At 43.7% G+C, this 17,398-nt stretch overlaps 1 protein-coding gene across 1 annotated transcript; it reads right to left on the bottom strand.

Moving 5' to 3' along the window:
• Positions 1-1,775: 1,775 nt before the first annotated feature.
• SLC13A5 (solute carrier family 13 member 5) lies at positions 1,776-16,298 on the bottom strand. The gene is made up of 12 exons (XM_067309518.1): positions 16,194-16,298; positions 13,760-13,888; positions 12,668-12,804; positions 11,124-11,338; positions 8,933-9,104; positions 7,594-7,716; positions 6,836-7,048; positions 5,936-6,057; positions 5,552-5,670; positions 4,128-4,289; positions 2,693-2,830; positions 1,776-1,913 (listed from the first exon to the last, which is right to left on the bottom strand). The coding sequence occupies exons 1-12, from the start codon at positions 16,296-16,298 to the stop codon at positions 1,779-1,781; spliced, it is 1,770 nt and encodes a 589-aa protein (XP_067165619.1). The 3' UTR covers positions 1,776-1,778.
• Positions 16,299-17,398: the final 1,100 nt, after the last annotated feature.

The following is a 17,398-nucleotide window of genomic DNA, read 5'->3' as shown; positions in this document are numbered from 1 at the left end:
ATTGGCCTCTTCCTTAGATAGACTCTGCATGAGGAATGGTGTTTATTCACCACAAAGCCCCATCACTAACTTGCTTTGCCCTGGCCCTGCCAGTCCATGGAAGAGGTACCAGGCTGTGCCACAGGCACCCAGCTAGTTGGACAAAAATACTTTTTTTGCAGGCACCAGAAGCAACAGTAAGTGGAGAGTTTATGGTGCTCAGCATCTTGAAAGAGCAAAAAAGATACAGGCACAAAAATCAAATCATTATTGAAGTTGTTTTCTGCTCAGAAAAGCACCTGGTGATTTTGTGGATAAATACTTTCCTCACTTTGAAAGGCAAAATGTGAGTTATTTTTCCAGTTCTATAAAGAACAGTCAAGTTAATAATGAAACTATTAAATATCCTGTGCACATTACCATATTAGAGGCCAGACCTTGCACCCTTTATCTTGAGGTGGGGGATTACTAAGGATGCAAAATTTGGCCCTTATATCCCCACAACAGCATTGTGAAGTAGATAGGTACCATTGCCTCATTTTTCAGAAGGGGAAACTACACAGCAAGTTTAGGAGCAGAATTCAGGTCATGCCCACACATCTCTCTGCTGTAACACATTACCTTACCTCCCTCTCACTTTGCCTCCAGGGCTAAATCAAAAGCATCCAAGTATCACTGGCAAAATGCACCCAGTCCAGCATCAGTCTTTCTGCAGACTTCTGCTGCTTCAGAAATGATAGCTGCTATTCCAGTCGTAAACAGATGCTACAAAACACTTTTTTCACAGGACCTGATCTCCAAAGTACACGAGACAACTCCCACTGATTGCTGTTAGCTAGCCCAAGACCTAAGATCTGGGTCCCTAAATATTTACAAGGCTGTTTCCACTTCAGTTAGAGCCTTTTTAAGGCCTTGTCTCCACTCCAGAATTCTGGAGTTAATTGATAAGGCACTTCAGGGGCTAATTCAGGAACTTCCACAATAGATGAGAAGTCCCATGGGTCACCTGTCACTTCCAAGCTGGCACTAACAAAGCACTGGTTGGCATGTGAAAACACATGTACCTGGGGCCAAGAGGCAGAACGGCTCATGGACTTGCCAGTGCCACGGTGCAAGAAAATCAAAGCCAGCCTTACCTCTCCATTGCCCAAGACAGCAGGAGAATCATGACCAACATGGAATTTAGTTACCTCAGCCCTCAACAAGGGTGTCTAAATGCAGTGAGATTTGGGAGTGAAAACAGGCCAATGGAAAACGTGGCTGGATGTTGACTTGGAAGGATTCCACCATATAGCTGAGGGCAGACTAAAACATAACACAACTGAACCCTTTCTTACACTAGACAAGTGACAGCATAGATTTCTCTGTGCAGCTACTGACTTGTGGATGTAAGAATTAATGAATTGTCAGCCCTTGAATGAATGCAGTGTTCTATGTTAATGATTTACAAGTACATACTAGTCATACAATAGTTCAACCCGTTTGATACAACAGCCTGCCTTCTCTTTATTTAGAGCTATATAAATTCTAAATCTCCACCTTGATTGGAGGTACACTGGATCACTTGATCATACCTGTGATCCAGACACAGATCCCTGGGGTGATATAATTAAACAGCACTTTTGGCTCCAGCATGGCTGCAATAAGTTTGAGTTTGGTCATGCCATATCTGATGTGTGACTCCCAGAAGGCAGCAGACACCTAACCCTGGATCTGAAGTGGTGACAAGACTCTATATAGGGCTTGGGGCAATGGGGAGTAGTATAAAGAGTCCTTTCCTTGTTTAACACGTGCATTCTTCACTGCTCACTGCTTAGTGTGTGGTTTGCCCAGGTTGGGAATGTGTCCAGGTCAAACATAGGTCTTCCCCATGTGTTGATGGCCAGTGTGACACAGAAGACTCCAATGATGTTCATCACTATTCCAGATTTAACCTGTGAGGAAGAAAATCCAAACCACCAACAATAATCAAACATCAGAATAGCGAATAACAGAAGATTTGCTAGGCCTACTTGTACATACATAAGAAAGAAATGTGGTCAAATTAATGCACAGAAATAGCCATTGTACCTACTGCCCTATGTTCTTGCTTAGGTGGAAATACCAGGGAACGCACTGTGCAAAGCCTTTGAACACTTTGCTGTATAATTAGTCCAGGAACTTTAAGGAATGTACAACAAGTTGCTTTTATTAGTTAAAGACCAGCTTCTGCCCCCTGCAAGTCTCCAGTTAGAAAACCGGTGATGTGTGGGCACAGAAGCTGGCACTGTGTGGTCTGGCAAGCAATCAGAGGACCAGAACCTAAGGCAACTGACTGGTACCTTCTGCTTTTAGCTCCAGTGGGATCACAGTCAAGCCTTCAGTTACACTCACCAGTTCCCCAGAAAACACTGGAAGTCATTGACTGCAGTTTAACCCCTCTGTGTTTATGAGACTGACAATTTGTCAGTCTTGAATTTCAAACTGGGTTGTATGTCTGCCAAAGCCTGTGAGCAAGGTACTGTTGCTTTAGGGATGCAAATCTTGATTCAGATATTAATGGCTTATAAGAGAGGGACATCTGGTGTTGGTTGCTGCCCATAAGAGCCCCCTAGTACTTTGGAAGTACTAAGATAAGTAAAGAAAAAGAAGCTAAAAAATTAAGCTTACATCATATTTCAGGACAAGTGCAATGGAGAGTTTCAGATAAAAGATGAGGCAATTGTCATCTTACCATATCCAAAACACGGATGTGGCCATAGGAGAACACTATCGCATTTGGAGGCGTTGCAACAGGTAACATGAAGGCAAAGGAGGCGCTGAGAGTACCAGGCAGCATAACGTACAAAGGATTGATCTTGACAGACGTGGCCTGCAGTGAAAGGGAGAGAATCATCACACTGGAGGCATTTCAAAAGGAAAGCAAAGAGAACATACTCCAGAACTTCGAGACACACAGGCTCAGTTCCTTCCCTGGCATTACATCACCAGAGTCTGTTTTGAGCATTTTATAGTGGAATCCGCATGTGGTTAAAGATAAATTTGCTCTTGTTCACTATCCCACAATACTCAGAAACACTGCTTGATCCTTTCCTGTTGTTTGTTTTGCTGCATGGTATAATTCAGAGTTCTGGTCAAATTCATCTAGTAATCTTTTGTTTGACCTCAGACCACTTTTTCGGAGGGTTTGCCAGGTTAACAGAGGGATGTGATTATAATTACTAGGCATGTGGAGTAACACCCTTAGACTTTACACAAACTTAGTGGGATTCAGAACTTAAGTGCCAATTTAAGTTACTGATAGCTCAGCACCCTTGACTGGGATAATTTTACTTGGATGAAATGGTCCAGAATAAACTGGCTGTATTTTCCAAATTAAAGAACAAAATTACCTATTTTTCCTGCCTGTGCTTCAATGTCAGTTCTGCTCAGAAAAGGCAGAAATTACATCTGCTTTTAGAGCAAAAACTTACCAGGTTTTCCTCCTTAAAGTTTAAAATTGTTCTGGCTTATTCTGAGAAAATGACACATTTTTAATAATTGGGCCTATCACTTTCTATATGCTAGCATAAAAACATGAAGATGAAAGAACTGTCCAAAGGAATGAATAGAAAGTCCTGTGGGTTTTTTTGTTTGTTTTTTTTTAAATTCTGAGTTGGTGGTTCAAATAGAAAAGGACCAGAAGTAACTAATGTTTGGTGACCTGCATTAAAGAAGTGAATCTCACTTCACTTTCTCCAGCACCAAGGGGTACACCTTACAAATGAGCATTGCAGTGGCCTTGAACTGACCTCCTTTTTGGTGAGGGTGAAATGGGACAGGCATCTTTAATTAGTTTCTTCCCCTTAGAAGTTGGTTTCTCAGAGTTCAGGCATACAGACAGGGCAGTTTGGAGAAAGCTGGCATTCCCACTATCTGTCTGCTTATGATGCCATAAATATCACAGTGATGCCAGGGATATAAATCTGACTCTGTCTAACACCACCAGCTAAAGACACTATTCATTAAGCTATGCTGTCAGATGGACTGTTTCATTGCTTGCTTTCAGAGTTACATCAGAGCAGCATACAAGACAGTAAAGCTGATATTGCTTTGCCACTAGAGACTGTCAGTTTATATCTGGTCTTCCAGTTGATAGGATAACAGGATGGAAGTAATTTTAATCTTACCAGGGACGAAAAGACAGGTAGGAAGAGAGTGGCTGTGGCAACATTACTGGTGCACTCGGTGAAGACAGCTATAGCAAGTGAAATTATTACAGCAATGGCCCATGGTGGGACAGATCCTAGCGGAGTCATCTGCTGACCCAGCCAAGCTGAGAGCCCAGAGTCCTGACAAGAACAAAAGGTGTGTTTCAGTGAGACTTAGAACCCCTGGCTTAGGAACAGGGAACTCTCACTATGCATAACATTCCTGGCAAATAATCCTAAAGGACGCCTGAAACCAGACACAAAAGGCACAGCTAGATCATGCACAAACTGAAGAAACAACATTCATGAAAGTAAAATGATCTTTCCCAAACACTAAAGGAAATTCCTTGCCAACCAGACATGATACTCAGTCCCACTTTCCTGATTTTCCTGAAACTCAAATACTTCCTCAAGCTTTGATTACAAAGTTATGTTTTTTGCTAAACAGAAACATGACATTATTGCCGAGGCTACTGCAAATACTTAATGAACCACTCACAAGATTCCTGGCATACGTTTCTAAGGTTTCCAAAGATCCTGACTTTGTATGAGTGCTCTATTTTTTGAGCATTAACAGGGATTGACTCAAACAGCTTACAAAGCCTTCTGCTATTGAGACCAAATGGACAGGACCACAGGCCGCGGCCTCCAGATCCAAACACTGATGAATGTTGCATTGCAGAGCTTTAATTTATCCTATGATTTAAAAAACTTACTAGACAAAATTTAGACCTGAATAGGAATTTCCCCAAAGTCCAGCACTGTTGAAATCTAAAGCTTTGATTTAGACCCATCTTAGTAGTGATGAAGGAAACAACACGGTTGGCCTCAAGATTCTTGCCTGTTTCAGGAACTCAGCTGCCTTTTCTGTGAATTTATGAACATTGGATCAAACCATGGGCTTACATAATGCAGTACCTTGCCCGACAGCAGCCACTGACAAAAGATCCAAGAAACCCCACTGTAAACAATTATGGAAAATATCTACACACCAGGTATTTCTTCCTGACCACTTCAGTAATGTTTTTTTTTAAATCTGAAGATTTATGCCCGTTAAACAAACCTCAAATGTTCTGAAACTTTCATATGTGTTATCTATACTTCTATTTTTCTAGACAGGACTGGGACCAGGGAATAACACAAATAAGAAAGGTTGCTCTTCTGGTCTGTTCAGCTAGTGAAGATCCCAAACTACTTGGCAGACTACAAGAGCTCAGATATATTGAAGAAACTTAGTCAAAGAATACAAATTCCTGTGAGAAGGAGGCACAGGTATTCACCTCTCCTTCCAGTTTTAGATCTTTACTGGGCCTGAATTTGGGTGCATGCCCAGTAATATGGGACAAGATAACAATGAGGGAAGCCTGTCTTTGAGTCAGAGACCCATATATGTCAGAACATACTGTGCTTGCATCAGCCAAAGCGAAGCCTCCTCCCAGCAGCAGCACAATACTCCAGGGCATCTTCCTCTGAACCACATTCCACTCTAGCAGCGGGGCTGATAAAAATGGCTTTGTCAAATCTGAAGCGAGAAGCGAAAAGCAGAACATTTGTTGGGAGAGTGAAAAGACTTTGACTCCTGCTCTACAAGACACTAGAGGAAGGGCCCCGCAGGCAGAGGCATGTTACTGGGAGACCCACACATCTCAGGGTAGTGGTAATGAATGGGGACCATGTGCCAGCCCTGACCAAGAAGTGAGGAAAGAGGCATGCAATTCCAGCACATGTTCCTGCCAATACCATTAGCTGGAGCCTGGCAACTGTTTCACAATTTCTCTTTCAAATACCTTCTTCAGTCTCCTCAGGGTCAGAACTGCTTCGATTCCATTTAATGAATTTGGGTTTACTGGCAGGAAGGATAAACAGTAGCAGGGCAATAAAAACAGCAACAGTGGCATCACTGACAAATCTAAAGAAGAAAAAAGAAAGTAGGTTAGAAAATAGGACACCTTTCTCCTAGAAGATGGCTGCCTTCCAGCATTGCAAGCACTGTTCTATGTCATCCTGCTTGGGGTTCGTACAACACTTAGCACAATGGGTCATTAGTTCACGACTGAGGCCTCTCAGACCTGCCACAACACAAGACAGTAATAAATGAAACCAGCTATAATACACATTAATAACCAAAGACGGAGGTCATGATGCCTCCTGGGAGCATGGTTCCTTCTCTGTGGGGAAGCCAAAGATTCAAAGGTGGTAACCCAAACAACAATGTGGAAAGAAACAGCCTAAATGATTTTCCCATCACACCTGTTATGTTTTTAACATGGCACAGACATTACGTAAAGAAGCCATTCAAATCACTGAACCAATTTTCCAGTAGGTTCTCTATATACTATTGTTTAGAGATGGTATTACCAAATGCTCAGTGACACCGCAACTGATTGGAGCTCATACAAATCAGATATTAATGAGTACATCAGTGTGACTGAGACTAGCATTGCCGAATTTTCTCTTCCTTTTGGAGGTTCAGCTTGCTCCATGTCTCAGTCTCCAGCCTTCATTATAATACAAACTGGCAAAGATCATTTGCTGATCTCACACATGAGAGGTAGGAACATGCCCAGCAAACATACAAATTCAGAAAAGGTTGGGATGAATGGCCCCATAAGTCAAAGGGGAGTGTAAGAAAGAGGGAACATGTTCATTGCTAAGATGGTACAAGATGAAAAAACAAACAAACTTACTTATCTCCTCTTGGGAAGAGTTTTGGGGCCCAGCCTGTTACAAAGCCTGGGTGTCTGCTAAACCACAACAGAACCAGCAAAACAAATATCACGATGATATTGAATTCAGCATAAGAGATAGGGCCTAATTTCTTCAGTTCTGCCTTCAGCATGCTGTATGCAGCTTTTTCTTTAGCAGTTTTCTCTGTCCCGCAGCCCCAGCTTTTTTTTAAGCTTTAAGAAAAAGGAAGGAGAAAATACTGTAAGTATTTACATACTAGAGGGATTTAACAGGCTTGCCACTCTGAAGCTGTCCCTCCTGGGGGCAGACACAGACCAGAGCAGAGGTCAGGAATAGAGGAATGACAACAGTGTCACAGTATTTCATGGGGACATGGCAGTTCTCACAGAAGGATGGGATCTATGAATGTATGTAAGTCTCTGTCCAATTTGGAGCAATCTGGGATGAAAAACTCAGTTTTGAATCAATGGCTGCAAAACAGATGTGCAAGTTCTCCTCAGCCCTTTCTTCAGATCAAAAATCTCAGGCAGAGTTGAAAAAGGTGATTTTGTCTGAATATTAAGAACACCTAAAGGTTTGTCTTAGCGCAACAGCCCCCTGAATGAAAACAGGTTTCCAAACCTCAAAAGTTGCTGTGAAATGGAATTGCTGTCTGCTGCAAAATGAATAACATGAATAACTTCTCACTGGGTTTGTTTTATCCAGAAGCTTGTTCTCAGTGAGCTGATCTACCCAATATCATGTAGTTCATACTTACTTGAGGCCCATGAAAGAGCACTGTAGCCAAAGCCAAGCTAGTGTCAACATCAGAAGCATGTTTGGGAATGCAAACCCAAACCAGGAAGCAAAATTCACAACATCATTATTGTTGGGGTACAACCTGAAAAGAACAGAACAATACTTTCTCTACTGTCAAAACATTTAGGAATCTACCCTCTCTTTAATATGTGCTAGTGAGAATTAGGTAATCCAGGACAATCATTACAAATAATCATAGGCAACATTCATAGCCTACTGAAGTCAATAGGAAGACTGCCCTGGATTTCAGAGCAGGTCTTAAATCATCCTCAGTTAATTTTCACTGCATTTTACTCTAATGCATATAGCAGTTCATTATTGATATTTTAGGTCTCAGTAAGGCAAACACTGCTGAAAGATCTCCTACACCTTCTAGGTACCTCTCACTTCCAACACTCCTGCTCATTTATTCTCTGACAGCATGTTGCTTTCCTCCTCCCTGTTTGTAACACTAATAGGAAAGCAAGAATTTTCTCTTCCTGAAATTAATAACTGCACTTCCACTAACTTCAACAGAAGATAAGGCTTCTACTTGGCTTAAAAGAATGAAGCCAGAGTTTTAGCAGCAGCAGCTTTTAATTCCTCCCTACATCCACCAATTACATCTGGAAGAAAAATATCAATAGCAGATTTCCAGCTGGGTCTTAAAAGTTCCACTTTGGCCAGCTGGGTGTTAAAACCAATGGATAATGTGGCTGTTGAGGCTTGAGTCCTCCAAAAGAAGGAAGGAATGCCGAGGGACTGGTGTAGAGTCTGTAGAATTTCCACTGCAGAAATGATTGCATTTAATTCAATTCCCAAGCTCAGCTTAGCAAGAGAGTATTTTGTGCATACCTCCTTTCCTTTACAAGATCCATGCAGTTTCCACAGCCATAGCATGGAGGAATAACGTTACAGGAGTTTCCATGCTATTTTTAGCTCTCTGTGGTGCACTTATGAGAAGAGTTAATCATACATTCTTCTCATGCTCCTCACTGAGGTTCCTCTGCTGACGTGCTGCATTTTAGTTGGGAAGGAGGAGGCAGAAGAACCAATATCTCATGATCAATCAGCTCTCTGCAGATTACAAGCAAGTATTTCCAAGCTCCTCAGGAGACCTATAATATCAGCACCTAGCTGCCTAAGAAAGGCTGCAGCAGAAAAGAGAGGCCCACCGCTTCATACACATTCCTCACTCTCAGTTCATCAACTGGTTATCGCTTAGAGTTTTCAACTGAAGCTGTCAACTAAGAATTTAGTCTATTGGTCTGAGAAACAGTGAGATAGTGTAAGTGGAAGGAAAAGCAAGAATCACTTACTGATTCATTTGGCCTTTCAACACAAGGTTTGGCCCTGTTCCAGTGAGTGTTGCAGTTCCTCCAATGCTGGCAGCATAGCATATACAAAGTGTCATTCCCTTGCGTATACGTTTCCTCATTTCCTTTTGCTCAGAAGATGTGGGGTCATCAGGGACTTGTCCATTGCTTATGACTAGACACAAAGAACATAACTTGCCTCAGGTAAAGCGAGGGAGGCAGAGAGTTCAAGACAGGGTCTACAGGCTCAGTGCTTCTGGTTTGTCTATGCCATTTATTTTAATTCAGAAAAAAAACCAAATAATGTCCCTAAATACTTTAGACTCATGTTCATGAGGAGCTGAAAAGAGAGGTTGTCTAAACGTTACAGTGCTAGCACAAGACTGATAGTCTTGGTCTACATGACTCAAGGATAGTGTGCCACAGCTCCCTAGCAGCAATTTCCTATTTCACAGAGAAGCTTAACACTGTCCAGGTATTGCAGTCACTGGAACTCTTTCAATACCAGAGTAAGAATCCAGCTAGCTTTAACAACTGTGGATATGGCAGAAAAAAACAAACAAACAAACAGAAAAAAAAACAACAACAAGACCAAATTCTTGTCTGACATAACTGTTAAAGTCAATATGTTATGTCGGTTTACATCAAGTATGAAATTTTGCTGCTGTGTCCATTGTTCTCTGAGGTTAACAAACTAATCTTGAAGTCTGACTGGAGTAACTGAGCAGGACAATGCATTTATGGCAATTACAACCAACTCAACAATGCTAAGGAATATTTTTCACACACACCGGTTACCTTTACTATAGGTTAGGGAAAAACTAGTCAGCAAAGCCAAGCAGTTCCTTCTAAGTGGACAGAAATGCAGCAAAATTATTATTACTGGTCTGAGAGCAGAAGTCTGTTTTGGGGAGTCAAGAATCAATATTAAAAAGAGCATTTGCAAATATAAAAACTTATTTTCAATACAACTGTTCAGAAGCTAGAAATTAGCAACCTTACAGAGCATTCTGTGACCAAGTGGCAGCTTTGTGGTCTTGCACATCTCACATAAGCATGGTGCCTGAGCTTCCCACAATCATAGTGCATTCTCCTTTCACAAGTGAGGTAAGAGACGAATTCAGAGAAGATCAAGGTCATATCTAAGCTATGCTTCAAGGACCAAATGAATATGGCAGTTGTGGCAGCCTCATAACAGGGCAGTGTCTGGCCACACAAGCATCATTCTCTCACACCTCTCTTCAATGGGCATGTGAGCCACAAGAGGGGAAGGGTACGCCCCAGGCAAAAGGCTTGAATTATGGAACATGGTATGCAATACCAGCATTTGCACTCATTCTTGCACAAGTCACACAGGAAATCATGACTGATCAACTTGCTAGTTCAGTGAAATCACATCTCCTTGAAAATCCCCAGGACAATCCTTCCTCCTCTGAAAGAGGAAGGCACCATAGCTCTGTTCATCAATGATACAACACAGCCCTCTGTACCAACACAGCAAACCAGTGAGATCACAGGGAATGAATGTGTGTGTGGTTCAAGTCAAGTGAAACATTGCAGAGTCAGAGCATAGACGAAAGGAGTCAAGCATCAGGGTAAGATCATATTTTAAAGTTTTCCAAAGACCAGTTTATCTGCCATGAGAAGAGAAAGCTTTTGGTCAAATGACACCAGATCCTCTCTTTCACACAGCTTTTAAAGTATTCCTCCTTCTTTCCCCCATCTCCACATATGATCTGGTCAATAAGGGTATATTTATTACACCAGGAACAAAATAGGTTGAGATTGCACAAAGTTTTTCAAGCATTCTTACATGACTTAGGAGCTCAGTCCCCACCAATAATCACAAGATTCAGAAAGCGGGGTGATGGGGGGCTTTGGAAGATATTTCTCACAGGATATGCTTTTCACATCCCTGAGCAGGCAGTTAATTCCAGGGAAACTGTGGGGGGATGAGCTCAGCTTGGAGGAAAGAACATAACAATCTGTGTTGGATCTAGAACTAAGCACAAGAAAATGGCAGCCACCAAAACTGGAAGTCATTTTGGAAAAGCTAAATGTGATGCATTTCAGGGCTTTCATTCAAGTTACCGTTCTCTCTCCTTGGGAAAGGTCCAGAGAACTTCTCTGAGACCAGTGAGCTTTGAGTGTAGCACGTTCAGTGGTATCAACCCGCTCCTTAGTGGTCCCTTACCCTGCACTGAAGTGGGATCTGATGCATCCTTTTCCTCCAGCTCAATCACTGCATTAGTTTGCCCGCTTGCTTCTTCCATCATTGTCAGATCCTGCTCTGTGTTGTCCATTTGATCCAAGACAGCCTGGACAATGGGAACCATCATAGCAGTGGTGGCTGTGTTACTTATCCACATGGACAGGAAGGCAGTAACTCCCATGAATCCCAGCATGAGGCTGAAAAGAGAGAAACAGGCAGAGGAGAAAGGAGTTAAAAAAACCAGACATCGCTAGGCTTTATGGTCATTCTGACCTAGAAAGCAGAGCCCAGACAGGAATGCGCGTAGCCGCCAGCAATGCAAAGCAGGACCAGATTCCCCCCTAGGACAGCTCTGCCACCTTCACTGAAGGAATCTCAGAAAGGCATTTGACTCCTTGGTCTGCATATGATTAATCCTGCCATCATTTTGTCCCCAATGGCAAGCACCTAGATTTTAGCCAGATTAAAATGAAATAAAATGGTAGTTCTGTAAGAGCAAACCGTAAAACAATGTTATTTCCCTGATTATTACCATTAAAATAGAAAACAACACTTTTGGATCTTGCAAATTTGACTTTTGGCTGTAGATGCAAAATAATGGATACTGGATGCTCTTCAGCACCACCACCTTTGCTAGACTTAACTCTAGCCACAGAACTGGCACCACTTAATCATCCCTAAATAAGCATGCCGCTTCCCTAGGTGCTGACTGGACCTCCATTCACAGAGATGGTGAGGAGGACCTTGCATCACTGATGGCTTGGGGCTGTGACTGAGGGCATTCACCTAAACAGTGAAAGCCAGCACATACAGTAATAGGTCAGCTGGGTAACAATAACACAGTTAACATAGAGTTTTACAGAGATTCTGACTAAAACAGAGAGCAAGGGTAGGATTTATCTCAGCTGACTTCAGACACAAACAACACAGGTACCTTAATTCTACTTACTGCTTTGCAGTTGATGGGCGTTTTTTGAGCATGAATCATCTGCCCTATTTAGATATCAGGTTTCAGGTGAGATGAGTTTTATCTCTGAAAATGCCTGTCCCTTTTTGATGACTGCACAGACTAGCTATTTGAATCAGAAGTGAATGCCTGTGTTTGGAAAATTGAATTCCATCTGAACACTCTCATCCAGGGATCAAACCATGAACTCAGTGGAAAATGTAAGAGACTATAGAGTTAGAGGCTGAAATTAATATAAAAATATTTTAAATCCATTCAAGACATTTAGCAGACAACTGAGAAACTTGGAGCTTGAACCAGCTCATACTGAATCTGTGGAAATGTTCCTTTCAGCTCAGAAGAGAGTTGGCCATGCTTTAGTCACAGGTGTTATCCTGTGATGTTGTTCTTGGCTACAGGATGATAAACTGTTCTTGCAAACAGACTTCATCCCTGGTAACTCTGCGTAAGGGCAACAAAAAAGTTATTGGAGCTTCCTTTCTGTGCCAACCATTGCACACCCTCCCTGGGCCTCAGCTGAGTTGGCACAGGCTGGAAAGAGGTCATGTAATGCTCTTACAGTGCAGGTTTCACCCCAAGAATCAGCAGGACCTTCAGCGCAATCCTTTTGTGGAGATTCCACTGTTCAACAGAAATTGCGACGATTAGCCCCCCAATGAAAAGCATGTTTGTTTCCTTTAGATACTGCAAGCAAACCTGAAACACAGAGAAGGTAGGTCAGGGGCCTCAATGTAGCCTCTTGCTGGCTTTATCAGTACACATTGCCTTCCACCCTCCCAAAGCCATTCACCACACCAGGCCCCACTCCAGCATTGGCAGCAGGAGCAGTTGCAGCCTCAGAGCTACTTCCAGTTTCCCAAACTCTTGATTATTTGTTTAGGTGTTGAACTGGCTAGTACAGAGACTGTTACTACAGCATGAACGTTCTTTTTTGGATCACTAGGAGTTAATAAAGTACAAAATGACAGCAGTTTTCTAAAAGATTGTTAGGGGCTCAAAGTATTGTGTAGGTACCAGGGATGCTAACCTCTAAAACAGATTTCTCAGCACCTTTAGAATTCACACACTTCCTTACTAACTTCTTGGCCAGTAGTAAGCATGGGCTACAGTACCTAAATACAGTTTCACTCCCTTGGGCTAAAGCACTACCCTCCCACTGGCACAAACAGCCAGGCATCCTTTAGCAGAACGAGCTTTGGAGGGGACACTGTGCTTGCTGGCAACATGCTGTCTACCCTTTCAGAGGAAGTTTGCCCGATGCATTTTGAAATCTCCCATAGGATACATCTGCACTTGGAAGTAATGGCTGTCTCATAAGATGGGTATGAACACACAAGCTTCAGCATCAGACCTTGCCTACTGAATCAAGAGTAATTCCACAAGCTGCTGGCATTAGAGGGATGCTCTACAGCAGGATCCACACTTACAGATGGACTTTCCCCTCTATCACCCCGAGCCCCATACCCCTTACTTTCTGGCAAAAGGTGTATTTAGTTCAGCATGTTCGTATACATGAATGCTGAATACTGCTTAATATTTTCAAGAACAGCACCACAGAAGTGGAAGACTTCACTATTAAACTTATTTGCTGCATATTGATTGGAGGATCAGAGCAATGGATACCCTGTACTGGATCTGAATTCATCCTTACTGTTTTAGAGTCCTGAACTCCAAGCAGAGGGAAAAATACAACAGGCATGAGGGAAGTAACAGCCAGTGGGATAACTTCAGTGCACCAGTACACAGCCATGATGATGATGACATATGCACATTTGGCCTCCTGCAATACAATGGAAGACACATTTAAGCATAGATATTTGTTCTTAAATATGAGAAACACACTCCTATCTCTTATAAAGGGACCAAACTTTCCATTGTCTGCAGCTTAACAAGGTATGCAGAAATAGGCAGTAGGGACATGAGGATTTAAACTGTTACATTTTAAGCCTTGTTCTGAAATCACCTGCAGAAATAGATCTTTTTGGCCTCAGTGGTTGTTCTAATGCACCCATGTGGAACGCACGGTGCGAAGGAAACACACCTTCCGCAGCCAGGTAAGTACGCTGTTCAGTGCTCAGCTGCCCCTTGGCAGCTGGTGTAAGCAGGAGATTCCACGTCTAGGAGCCAAGAACTTTTAATAGTCTTTATGGATTTTGGCATTTCTATTTTGAGTATTTATTTTAAAATGGATGGCTAAATTTCCCAGTGTGGATGATTAGACTGTCTGAAATTCACATGTCCTTGAGGTGTATCCAGTCAGACACCTGAGCACAGAAACATGCTGCATTTCTGAACAATTTAGAAGTTCTTAGGGAACTCTCTTATCTTTTTTTTACGGCTAAGCACATTCCAGTATTAATTATTTTCCCAAATCATACTGTGCTTATTGAATAAGGGGATTCCCTAGATTAGAAATGTTGTAACATATCTGTTTACACAAGTTGATCAGCCATTTCTGTTACCTCGCCTTCCTTGGCTTATACTTTCAAAATTGTTAGGAGAAGCAAGCATTCATTAGCTGACAGTAAACAGAGTTTTAAAGCTTAAGTCTAAGTGTTCTTTAGTTCACAATTTGCTCATATTTAGAGTATGTGTTTATAGGATCTTATTCTAATGCAACAAATGGGACTTTATTGCAACAATAAATAGTGGTATAGTGACATTTAAATTGCTGTAAGGTGATATTTATGAAGAGGAGTGTTGTCTTCCTTCATTTTGTTGAGAAGCTTTTTAAGGAAACAGAAAACATGGTAAGTAATATGATTTCTTTTCAGGTTTAGAGAAAATTAATTATAGGACATGTTTTGAAAGGAATAATTCTTCATAGACTAGAAGATATCTAACAGAATTTATATATATTTCTTCCCGTAATAAATGTGAGATGAGCTTGTGATACAATTTTAAGCTGTACAACAGTAATTAAATGCTAGAACTGATGATGGTTCATCTGTTGCCACTACAAAAGACATGAAAACAACAACACTAAGTGCCTGAAAGAGAATATTACTCTTGAATAAAACACAACACAAAAGAAACACTAGTTTTGTAAAGTGGAGAGTAAATAATTTACATAAAGTTCAAAAATACAACCATGCTTATAAATTAACTATGACAACCATAGCCAATTCAAACAACCAAAGTTCTAGGATTAAAAAAAAAAAAAAAGTATAACTGTGATTTATAGGAACAGTCACAGAATGTTTCTTTGGCATCTCTGGACAGTCCACAGGAAACAGTGATTTGCCCTCTCCCTGGGAGCTGAAAAAGCAGTTGCTGATGGAAATGTTACACTCCCATTGTGAAATACTGTAATTTCCCAGATTAGAGTGGTGACACAATATTCCTACAAATGCTAGAAAACCAAAGAGATACTTATTCTTCTGGGAATCAGCTTTCCTAGTATTGATCATGGCAGTGCCTAACAGTCAGAAATCAGTCTTTCTGTGAAGCACCTGTGTTCAGCTGAAAGGCAGGGTGATACTATTCCACCAGGGAAACCAGAAGGGGTGGCAACGCTGTTTGCACACGTGCATGAGGCTTTTCTCTAGTTTAAAACGCACTGAACCACCACAGGTCATTCAGAAGAAAGTTTGGTTTTAGCATTATTATTATTAGAATAGCCTCTAAAGCTCTATTGGACTAAAATACTGCAAAGTGAGGTTTCGTTCTTTGCCGGGAAGGTGGCGAGGTGTCACGGACCAGTCGTCGCCGGGCTGCTCGGCTCCACCGGGAGCGGGGGCACCGCGGGCGGCCCCGGCAGCGCGCCCTCCGCCGCACCCTGCCCGGTCCCATCGCCGGGACGCCCGGCCGCGGCCCCGACGCTCGGGGCAGGACGGGGCGGGGGCTCCGGGGCAGCTGTCCTGGGCGGGGGGGGGCTCCGGGACAGGACAGGGCTCCGGGGGGCTCCGGGGCAGCTGTCCGGGGCAGGACGGGGCGGGAGGGCTCCGGGGCAGGACGGGGCGAAGGGGGGGCTCCGGGACAGCTGTCCGGGGCAGGACGGGGCGAAGGGGGGCTCCGGGGCGGGGGGGGGGGCTCCGGGGCAGCTGCCCCGGGCAGGTCGCGGCCGGGGGGGCCCGGGCACTTACCGAGGTGGGCACGGCCACCGGCAGCGGCAGCAGCAGCAGCGGCGTGAGCAGCAGGACCATGGCGGAGCGGTAGCGCAGCAGGCATCGCGGGCACGTCGGGGCCATCCTCTGCGGGGACACGCGGTCACGGCGCCGCCGCCGCCGCCGCCCGCCTTAAGTACGGGGCGGCGGGGCCGCGGCGGGCGGGACGCGGCGGGGGGCGACGCGTCCCGCCCGGCCGGAGGGGACCCGCCCGCCCCGGCGCCGAGGGGACGCGGCCCGGGCCCCGGTCCTGAGGGGGCACCGGGCCGCCCCTCTGCCCGTGGGCGCTGCCCCTGCCATCCCCGCAGGAGACCCTCAGCCCACGGGGACCGGCCCTGCCACCCAGAGCCCCCATCTCATCCAGGGCATCTCTATCGCTCCAGCCGTGAGGGTGTTTTAAGAAAATCCTCCCTGTTCATAGTGCTTACGGGAAGCTGCCACTAACAACAGATTCTCATACTGCGTATTATCTGTGGGGACTAACGTGCTGGTACAAGGCTGCTTTCACACTTTGGACTACCGGATGTCCTCCTGTCAAGGGAGGATCTCTCACTCATTTAAGCAGTGGTGAGGAAGGAACGAACTACTTTAGGCAACTGGAGAGTTAAAACCACAGTGGGGTTCTCCCCAAAACAAAGGTCTGTGCAGGCATGCATGGCTGTGCTTCGTGGCCTATTATTTTGTGAGGGTTTGTGTGTTTGTGATCTGGATTAAAGATAACCCAGAAAGGTTAACTCAAAGGTTATCTTTAATCCAGTTCATTTCAGTGATTTGGTCTACAGTGCAGCCACACAATCAGATGTGATGGCACTACTGAAGGGGCGGCAAGCCCAATCAGAAGGGCAGAAAAGGACAGCTGGTGGCACGGAGGGAGGGACTGGAAGCTGCACCAAGGACAAAGAATTTGTTGACATTCTGTGCATTGCTTCTGGGATGTCAACAGCCCCCTGAAATTGATGGCAGCAGGAATCATCTTGACAATTTGATCCTGCAAACTCTTAATAAAGTCTTACCAAGGGGTTACTCACAGAAATAAAGAATTTCAGATCCCACACCAAGTAATGAGGGAGCTCTGACTACAGCTTGCACTATTTGTCCTCTCCTGACCAGAGGGACTTGAGTGACAGTTCAAAACAAGACACTCCAATGTAGCTGTTCTGTTTGTAAAAGCAATGAACGTCCAC

This window comes from Apteryx mantelli, chromosome 22, assembly GCF_036417845.1.
Source record: "Apteryx mantelli isolate bAptMan1 chromosome 22, bAptMan1.hap1, whole genome shotgun sequence".
Lineage (NCBI taxonomy): Eukaryota > Metazoa > Chordata > Aves > Apterygiformes > Apterygidae > Apteryx > Apteryx mantelli.
The sequence above is the reverse complement of the archived record's forward strand: the minus strand, read 5'-3'. Positions and strand labels throughout refer to the sequence as shown.